This window comes from Fulmarus glacialis, unplaced genomic scaffold (assembly GCF_000690835.1).
Source record: "Fulmarus glacialis isolate BGI_N327 unplaced genomic scaffold, ASM69083v1 scaffold36274, whole genome shotgun sequence".
NCBI lineage: Eukaryota > Metazoa > Chordata > Aves > Procellariiformes > Procellariidae > Fulmarus > Fulmarus glacialis.
In genome coordinates this window covers 1-10,448 of record NW_009206758.1, presented here as the reverse complement: position 1 = coordinate 10,448, position 10,448 = coordinate 1, and the positions used below count along the sequence as shown (strand labels likewise).

Genomic DNA, 10,448 nt, shown 5'->3' with positions numbered 1-10,448 from the left:
AAAGAGTGCCCGGGGGAGGTGGAAGCTCACTGTCTTCCTCTTCCCTCTTGTCTTCAAGCCTTGTCTCAAGCCCCCTCTGGGTTCTTTTTCACTCCCTGAGGTCCCTCTCCAGGTCCTGCCTCTTCCTCCTCATCATCTCCTTTACCTTCCCACGCATCTCCAGCTCTCTTCACCGCAGTCTTTGGTCTCAGACAAACCATGCGATGATGCGCAGCCTGGAAGTGGTCCTGTAGTTTATTTACTGAGATGTTACACTGTTTACAATGGTAAGTGGAGGCACTTCAGGACTCCTTCAAATGAGGGAGTACCACAGTGAATGCTGACCTGCTTCCTGAGAGCCTCCGGATACTCCCGCTCTCCCTACCCGCTCTGCTTCCCATCGTCTCTTCCCACCTCTCGTCTCCTGCCTAAGCAGACCCAAAGGGACCGCTGCGGCTGCCACCCCCTGCCTTGCTCCATGCGACTGGCTGCCTTCCCAGGTGCACTGCTCCCATGGCCAGATGCCTCCACGGCTACCGTGGTGGCAACTTCTCCAAGGCTGCTTCTCTTGCTCCTTGGCAGCTAGGAGAGCTCCCTCCAACAAGTGGTGGGGAGAAGAGGGCAGATGCAACTTTACATCTTCTCCCTGTCTCTTGTTGTCCCAAGAAATTAATGAGGACATACTGTAGAAATGGGAACAGCCACAGGCAGAGCACAGCTCCATCCACCACGGCCAGGGCCCACAGGACAGCAAATTTGTCAGTGGCAGAAGGGCTTTGAATTTCTGGGTGGTACCTGTTGAGCACTGGGCTCAGGCTGGCAGACAGAGAACAGACGTGTGCACGACCTGCTGGTCTCTTCCCTTTCTGATCTTTGTGAATCACAGCCTTTAAAAACATACACACTCAATCCTAACTCCACTTCTCAGGCTTTCCAGCTGAGGAATAAGCAAGTAGCACTTTGTGAAGGAGAAGGCAGCAGAAGCCAGGGCGCTAAGTCCTGCAGCTCGCCCCTCCGCAGCCCACCGCAGTGCCGCAGGACCCCTTGGGGCACTGACCGCTCCAGCATGAGGCAAGTCCCGCACCCGCTCGGGTAGCACCCAGCACATCTCACATCGACTGAAGTGGCACAGCCAAGTGTCTGTCCATCTCCTCTTCTGCTACTCTTTCTCGACAGCTTTCTCGCCACTTCCCTCCTTACACAGCAATAGGTAATACTTAATTTTCATTGCTTCTGCCAACCATGACATCCACTCTTCTTGTATGCTCAAATCTAGGACAAGGTAGCGCAACCTAAACTCTGCTTTGAATCTCACTTGACTTGTGTTTTCGCCTGGCAGATACAACAGAAAGTCACTTAGACATCTAGTTTGATCTCACAGGCCAAGTAGGGTTCTCGCTACCTACAACTTAAACCAATTACAGTAGGACCTGCACAAAAACAATGTCTTAAAGCTCAGTGCCCCCTCTCCTGGCTGCTGACAAGCAGTGCATGCACAGGCCCTCCCAGGCCACGGCCTTCCCGTGGTCATCGTTTCCAACTCCCCTAGGAACTACTGGGAAAACCCAACCTGCACGTCAGCCAGCAGCAAAGAGGTTACTGCAGACTCTGGCAGAAAAGGAGCAAGACGGTGTCTCTAAAACTGCATGACACCAGCAGGTTATAAAGCTCCAACCCGACCGTGTATCTAATGTAGGCTGAGATGACGATATTGTTTGAGCAGAAAGCACAATGTGAAGCTTCCAGCTTCATTGACCCTGAATCATCGCGGAAGTATCTTAGTGCTGAAGAGATCGGATTGATTTGTGTACATAGGGTCAGAGGACATGATAAATGAGATAAAAACTTAATACGCTAGTAACGTGTGTGTTCAGCTCCAGCCCAGCTGCAGTAGGTTGGCATCCTCTCACATGGCAATGTGCACATGACATTAATGGGTTCACACAATCCCCAGGGTCCTGCTGACACCACTTCAGGTTTAGTTTCAGAACAAAGGCCATGTTAGGCTGTTCCCACACCTAAAAGCCCCCCTGGACCTAGATGTAAGAAGCAGCTCTCTGCCAGCAACACTGCAGTAGAAGATACAACTCAAGGCAAGTACTCAGATGGTCTTCACCCAGGAGACAGTTTCAGGGGAAGCCCAAACTAGCACAGCTTCTTTCCAAAGCAGCATCTGCCTGCCCCACACTTGAATCACATTGCCTCATCAGCACAAAACACAGAAAAGTGTGTTACACGCACTAGAATTCAGTTCCCAAAGCCAGTCTTGCAAAGCAAAACCATCAGACGTAAGTTGGAAGTGTGCATGGCCTTCCCCCATTACTCGCTCATGTGAGAGGATGAAACCAGGGGAATCTGTTATCCTTGCACCAGTTTTTGCGCAAAGTCCCACCGACAATTCTGCTCAGTATTTAGTGCTCAGGCTGCCGTCAACCTTCTTAGCAGGTAAGATCAGGAAAACAGAGGAGAAATATGGGCTTAGAACTGCACGCTCGGCCACTCTCTGCAGGGCCAAATGGCTGTTCAGGTAGGAGAGAAGAGCGGAGAGTGGGAAAAGCACTCATTCTTGTAAGTGTGATATGTGGCAGGTATGCGGCAGTTTTGAAGAAGCTTCGCAGTAAGGGTTTAATAGGACTGATCAAGGAAACCAGATTTCTGAAAAGGGGAATCTTTTAGCTCTGACAAGCACGTATCAAGTAAGCATCTGAGCTGGGAAAATCTGGCTGGCATATTTGCTCTAACAAAGACGCTGCCTCCAATCAAGAGGACAAACACACTCTTAATAACGGAGTGTTATCTCCGTTTGTCTGAAAAGGAAACTGAGGCAAAGAACAGCTTTCAGTTGCTTCCTGACAGGCAGAGGCAGCGCTAGATGAATAGCTAGTTTTTAAAATAAAACCACGAACTCCTGAGCCATCTGCTGTGCTACCAGACAATATGTTTTATAAAAAGCACATCTGGGGACAGAACCAGCTCTGTGTGAAGAAAGCATTCACGCTGTGCCTCTACTGATTACATTACATCTCTGTTAAGCAACTGGTTGAATTAAAATTTTGAATGAAGCTCTTGTAATAGCTGGTCACCAAAAAATGGGTAGAAAATCACTGATCAAGATCAGAAAGGCTTGTGCTCCTAACTCAGTTAGGTGCCATTGTTTCTCTCATAAAAATAATATGTAGTGTTACAGTATGTCCGTTCTCAAAACATTTCTTGCTGCTGCTCCTCCTGCTTGCTGTTGGTCTGAATGACAACACCTATTGCTTCCAGGCTGGCAGAAGCAATCAACCGCTTCATTCTGCTGACCGAAAATAAATCAATGCCAGAGGACAAACTAAGACATTGTTTAGAGCAAAGGAGACAAAGGAAGAAACATGAACATTTTGTGAAAGGGTAATTTAGATAGGTGAGAAAGCGTGTGTGTGCTGGTTGCAGAGCTATTTGATTTAACTGGTGTCAAACCTCCACGGCTGCCTCACCTGCTTGAAAAAAATACATAGAAGAGAGAAACAAAAGGGGCTGAGAGTTTTACAGGAAGTTAATGTAAAACTTAAGTGAGGAAAATTGTTCAGTTTCACTAACCATTCCAACAGGAATTCACCACCGGGAAGCTTGACCGACACTGCTGTCGGTTCATCACACATTGCAGGCAGGCACGGGAACAGACTAGGGAGGCTGTGGGTTCTCCTCCAGAGGCGGCTTCTAAAGGCCTGGCTGGACAAACACCACCCTGAGATGGGTTAGATGGGGCTAATCGGAAGGGACCCATAAGGATCATCAAGTCCAACTCCTCCCTTTAGAGGAAGGACCAGGCCAGGTCAGCTCATACCTCTTTTCAAAAACAGGCCATTAAAACCCAAACAAATATTCTTATGTGAACACATAACTAATCAGCATCTCAAATTTTGCCTATTTTTTATTTGATTGCAATGAAAACCATTGTGGCAACACCATAAAATGTGTCTATGGACTGCTTTCTCATAAACATCAGTAGTCCTCCAGTTTAAAAACTGAGGGACATGGGGAGAAATGACACTTGAAAGTCCTTTTCAGACCTCTTTTGTATAGTTCTGTAATAAGGATTTATTGTGCCATTCTGAAAATACACATGTTCAAACTCCTCTAACTTACAGCTTGCTGCGGTGCAATCATAAAGGGCAGTCTGTGTTCATAAGAAGTACAGAGCACTCTTTTGTTGTATTTCTGGACAGGAAAAAAGCATCCGCCAGCAAGAAAAAAACAAAAAAAAAGAAAAAAAATTCAACAGAATAGCAAATCTACTAACCAAACACTGTAATTTAAAATTACAGGACCAGATTTTTTAAGGGTCTTACTGTTGTTTATTCCTGAACACCTAGGGTTACTATAAGTGACATTGCATACTTACAAAAAGCCAGTGACATTGAGGACTACTTCAGGGATTTTTTTCTCCCCACTCTAGTAGCTGCACAAAATATTGGCAAATGAGCAGCCGTCCGCTTGGACTTTGCATACAGCAGCAGAGTAGAAAAATGTTCTTACAAATGTAGGAAAGTGAGTTTGGATAGTCACCAAAACCAATCCAGAAATTGATGAACTAGTGATTTTGGTTATAAACCAACTAGATCTCAAAGCCACCATCTCATTAAAATAATCCTTCCAATTCAGAAATGCTTCTCATCACAGATGGACTTAAGCTTGCTTCCCTTGCAGCTGAAGCACTGAACACAGCTTTGACATGCTACATGAAGTCTATGCTCCAGTGCTTGGAGCAGCAGAGTACGAATACAGAGGCAGCCAATTTCCACCCTCTACCCACCACTCCGCAACAAAGTTGAGGTAAAATGGAATCACCTCCACCCATCTTGTGTTTCATAAAAATGCAATTTATAAAATCAATAGCTCATTGATTGGTTGGCAGTGTCTCTCCCACGACTTGAGCAAACAGCTATTACCCACGTGGGCTAATTCTACACTCACATGACTGCACAAATGTACCTCCCGACCGGGTTACCTGTAAGAGAAGGGGAATGATATAAGCAGGACTGCATTACCTGTCATGGCCATGGTTTTGTAGAGACCTGGACTTTCCGATCTATGACTACGTTTTCTGCTGCGGGGCAATTAACAACAGACATTTTACATTACGAGCAACCCCTTACAAAAAATTTATTCAACTTAAAAATCAAGAAACAAACAATAGACAAAAGCTTTGTGAAAATGCATAGGCTATTATGTGCCATTAAGTCATTAAGTGCAGCAGCATTTGTTCTGGCACGTACTTGAAATACTTTGTCAGGCACAGCTTCCAGTTAGTCTCCTGTGGCAGGACAGCTGGCCCTGTGCAGCTGAGGCGGAGACGCCGAGGTGCTTGTGAAGCCAACACGCTGTCCCCTCTCACCACCTCCAGAGGCAGAGCTTTCACTCCTCTGGCCAAGGAATGGCCACATACCCTTTGTACTTGAGGTTTCCAGTTTGAAGCATCCAATATCCAGGTGCATCTGCAAGTCCAGTAACAACTCCTCCAAGATTTGGATCTTGCTGTCACCTCCCAGTGATTCCCACAGAAGAGGAAGCGCTCAGTACCATTACGATCTGGCTCCTCCGCTTAGGTACTCTGCAAGGTCCACCTTCTACAGATGCTTAGAAGCACCCATAAGATGTCTAACACCTGCTTCCAAAGGACAACCATCCTGATGACCATGGGAACCAGGTCCTACAGAGATAACCATCTCCTTTCTGTCTCCAATTCAATGGGACTTCAGATAATCTAGGTTTAAGGGCATCCACACTGGATGATAACCACTGTGCTGTTTAGCAAGTTCCAACTCCAGTCACTCCTACTGGCAAGAATGACATTAACTGGATCATTTAAATGGATCAGAAGGAAGGAAACTCAGTTCATTTGCTCTGTCCCTTCTACTAACCAAATTTAGTAATCTGAAGAATTTCTCATAGGAAAACAGATGGCTCAGAGGTTGATAATGGGGGAGAGTTTCCATTAAAGTTGCTGTTTCTGATCTGGTCTGGACTAACTCTTTGTTGCCTTCTGTTGCCTCCTTTGTAAAACAAGCGGAGGAGCTTAACACCCATCATAAAGATGCATCCATCGCAAAAGCCACTTGCATCAAACGAGAACATTCTCCACCCTGTGCAGTATCAAGCCCACAAGGGCCGAAAGGGAGAGAAGAGGATGAGGCGGCACATGAGACCTGCATGGCCACTTTGCTCGCTACATGGGTTAGAGGAGGTATTTTTCTCCGGGGCACTAGCACTATGTACAAAAGTCAGCAAAGAAAAACATTCCTGCCTCACAAAGAGTACCTGTTCCACCTCAATGTGTAAAAAATGGGAAAAATTCAATGCGGTTTGTACCACATTTTTTTCCACATTATTTGGGCTCTCCAAAGAACGGGGAACCTGAAAACAGCTGTTCCCAGGAGGCTGGAATGGGAAGGACAAGATGAAATACAAAGAATTACACTTTTTTCCCCAAACAGATGCGGTATTGTAAATATCAATTTGGAAGATAAAGATTAATAAATATTAATTACCCTTTTAGAAAATCCTCTCATACCCTTTCAGCCACCTAGCAAACACTTTAACTGCATACCTCAGGAGTGGTATCAGTAAGCTGTAAAGCTATCCAGTGATGTGATGTGATCTATTTTTTATAGCCTTGCTGTCTGCCTTTAAAATTTGCACTAGTCTAATCCGAAGATGTTATAGAGAAGAACTCCCATTAATGGACAGGGAGCCTGTCCTTCCCCAAAGCTGATTCATCTTTCCCTTCTGCGACAGACAGACTGTAAAACTCTCAGTGTGCCCCACTGTAGCTGCATGTTCTTCAGACTTTTAACCATCCACATCTGTGAACTTTCTTTTCCCATAATTCTGGACCAGACTGGAAGCCGTGATTTGAGAAGCCTGTCCCTTTTCCCAGCACTGGAAGTCATTCAGCCCTTTCTGGCCAGCTCGAAATAAGGCTCGCTCCAATTCATCCAGCCGAGCGACCAGCGCTGATGTGTCTTCGTTGTAGGCATTCTGAGAGGAGTCCATGATACGACGAAAACGGCTAATAAATGTCTAAAGAAAATAAACAGAATTACTGACAGGTAACACAAGAGGCTTCTTCAGCTCCAATGCTAGAGGCCTCAGCTTTCAAGACCGAAAAGCCAAAGGTGTAGGCTCTAGTTCACAACTAGTCAAGGGTCTGCAAACAGTGTAGCACCTATTAACCTTGGATGCAAAGACAAAACATTTCCTGCCTAAGCTGGGAGAACAAGTGCCTGATATACTGGATGGGAAGCAAGCACAGAATTAGATTTTGGCTGCTTCCTAATGACAGGCTTGAGCAGACCACAGAGTATAACACAATTACAATCTATTCCATGTCACTTCACAAGCAATCATTGCTTCAGAGCGGGTGGAATGAATCTCATGCCACAGCAGTTGCTGCAGGAACATACAAGCTGCAACTTGTGAACGGCCTGGAAGTTAAGCCAAACCACCACTGTAAAGCATTCAGTATGCTGAAAAAACACTAAACCACAAAAAAAGTCAAAAACCCAAATCTATAACTAATAAATAACCTTTTAAAAAGCTAAGCAACAAGACATATTTAAGGATTTTTATTTCCCTCTTTATCTTTGCTTTTGGGAATAAAAAAAAAGGGTCAAAACTCTTTGCAAACTGTGCTTTGTTATTTCAGAAGCTGATTTTAGAATCATCAGAACTGTAGTATTTTAGAGATTTACTTATAGAATAAATATATTATAAATTAGTAACTCTCATCTCATTTTGGCTCTGCTGCTAAATATTTATACTTCATATTTATAATTCCTGAATATTTGGGAGAGGGGTTTTTTTGGTGTTTCGTTTATTTTTTAAGTCAGCACAACTCCCCTCTTGTTTCCTTTTAATAAAGAGAAAGCATACCTTGCATGCTTTGATTTTTCTGTCAACAAGTAATGTGTGCTAATGTGGGTTTTTTCCTAAGATGTCCATTAGCAGAAAGAGAAAAGACAAGGAAAGGTGTGGTCACCTCCTCAATGCAGAAAGCAAGCTTTCAGTGGACAACTCCAAGAAAGCAGCAGTGCTTTAAAGCCTCTTTGCATCAGCCTTCATTTAAAGAGGGGGGGGGGGTGAAGGGAAAAAAAGGGGGGGGATGAAGGAAAAAAAAAGCCAATAGCAATCATCCCAGACTACTTAGAGACCTGGCTGAAGAAATCTCAAAGCTGTTAGTGGTTATCTTTAAAAGCTCAAGGAGCAGAGAAGTCCGGAAACTGGCAAAGATGGTATCTATCTTTTAAAAGAGAAAGGGGAGATGGAGAGCGAGGAAGGAAGAGCCAGGGAATTATAAATCCATCAGTATCAATTCCTGGAAACATACTGGAACAAATAAACTATACATAAACTTCTGCAAGAAAATAGAAAGAAGAGTAACAGCCAAAATGGACTTGCCAAGTACAAACTTTGAGAGACCAGCCTAGTTTCCTATCGTGGCAGGATGCTAGGCTTTACAAAGGGAGGAAAAAGCAGTAGATAGGTATCTGTCATGGGGCATTCTTGCAAGATTTAGCTAAACTGCCTGTAGGTGGTCAGTAAAGACAATTATCCATAGCTCCTGTCAGGAGGGAAGAACATATTGAGCGGAGTTCAACAGGGGTCTATCTGGAACTGAGTACTGTCTTACTAAAGGAACAGAAGTTATGCTTATTAAATTAACAAACGACATGCAGGAGAAGGAGGAGGGATGACTGCAAGCGTGTTGGAGAGCTGAACTCTTAATTCATAATATCCTGGCAAATTAGAAAGATGGTGTGAAAACAATAGGATGTAATTCAGCTGGGACTAATGTAAGGTTTTACATTAAGGCAGAAATAGGGAACTGTACAAACACAGGAAAAGGAACGATTGTCTGCATATGCAATCTGTACCATCTTACTGTGGACTGCAAACCAAATGCATACCAATGTCACTCTATCGTGAAAAACAAGTTGCTGCACCACGATGAGCAAAGAGCATCATGGCCTACAAAATTCACAAAGTAATCTTTTTGTTTTCATCAGCGCAAGTCCTGGGCAGGAGACTGTATGCTGTTCAGGGCACTGCATGTCACAGTGGATGCAGATCAACTGGAAAGATACCAGCAGTGCACAGTACAGACAATCAGAAGTTAGAAAGCATGACCCACAAAGACATAAAAAATGAATTGGGACTGCTGCAGGAAGGAAGAGAATAATCTATCCTCAGCGTTTACTTTGTATGAGACAAACAGAACAGAGCTTGTATTGCTATGAAGGAGCTTTAGTTTAGACATTAGAGGAAACCTTCTAAGATTAGGATGGTGGAGCACTGAAACAGATTACCCAGAGCAGTGTGAAGTCTCATCATTGTGGAGCTTTAAAACCAGGATAGAAAAATAGCAATAATAGAGGGTGAATTAATTCTTCCTTGCAGCACAGGCACGATTAAATAATCTTACATCTCCTCTAGTCCTATTTTACAGGATTTTATGAAATACCATATTTACTGTGTGGAAACTCCAAGGTAAAATTACACTCCTGGATGCATACTTGAGAATTCCACCACTAGACTGTGCAGTTGCCAAAAGGGTCCTCCTACAGCTTGATCTAGAAATCCATATTCAATCCAGAAGTCATTTGGATTAAAACAGAGTATTTTTCCTGAAGACTGCTGAGCAGCTGGGAACACAAGGAAGATGGAAAAACATAAAACCAAATTTCAAGACTTAGTTCAGGTACTTGCCTGCAGGATAGTCTGAGCTATCTCAGGATTCTCTGGATTGACAAAATTCAGGAGCTGGGAGCCAAATCCATAGTAGTATGGCCCCATTTTATGCAGATCAACCACATTAGCATCAGCACTGAACACTGTCCTCCAGGCTTCCTTGTAAATCTTTGGCAGTTCCACAGAAATTATTCTTCTTTTGCTGTCATGTAGACCTTTAGCAAGCCACAGAGGTATCTCCAGGTTTGATCCCTGCATGAATGAGAAAAACCAAAAGTTGTCCTTGCCATGAAAATACACATAAAGCAACCCCAAAGACAGACAGTGAACTTTATTAGTGAAGATCCAGTATTACAAGAAGTCAATTCTGTTTTCAGAACAGTCTACTGTAATTGTAATATAAACCAGACACACTTTGGAGGCATTATTACTGCAAGACTCCGAAAGTGGATTTTTCTTATTGATGTTGTATAATCTAATAATCGTCAGATTATTAAATACCAGGGAAAAAAACCCACGCAAAATGCATACAATAAAAGTAAAAATAACTTTAAAAAAAAAATAGCTAGAAGCTAAAATTTCCTTGCCCAAAAATGTGACCCCAAAAATAGAGGGCCGCTGGGGCCTGCGACGCGCAAGAAGAGGTCGGCAGCGAGGCCACGGGCCCCAGGCCCACACGGGAACAGCAGCCACGCAGCCACCACCGGCACGGCCCGCCCAGGGCAGCCCCCGCGAGGCAC

The 10,448-nt window shown here is 44.2% G+C and overlaps 1 protein-coding gene across 1 annotated transcript; it reads right to left on the bottom strand.

Annotated features, from left to right (window-relative positions):
* Positions 1-6,770: 6,770 nt before the first annotated feature.
* Positions 6,771-9,965, bottom strand: GINS3 (GINS complex subunit 3 (Psf3 homolog)). The gene is made up of 2 exons (XM_009575869.1): positions 9,727-9,965; positions 6,771-7,041 (listed from the first exon to the last, which is right to left on the bottom strand). The coding sequence occupies exons 1-2, from the start codon at positions 9,811-9,813 to the stop codon at positions 6,811-6,813; spliced, it is 318 nt and encodes a 105-aa protein (XP_009574164.1). The 5' UTR covers positions 9,814-9,965; the 3' UTR covers positions 6,771-6,810.
* Between the last annotated feature and the right edge of the window lie 483 nt (positions 9,966-10,448).

Coding starts and splice junctions, on each gene's coding strand:
- GINS3 (XM_009575869.1), bottom strand. CDS start 9,813: ATGGGGCCATACTACTATGGATTTGGCTCCCAGCTCCTGAATTTTGTC. Junction 7,042..9,726: donor TAGCTCAGACTATCCTGCAG/GCAAGTACCTGA, acceptor TATTTTCTTTAG/ACATTTATTAGCCGTTTTCG.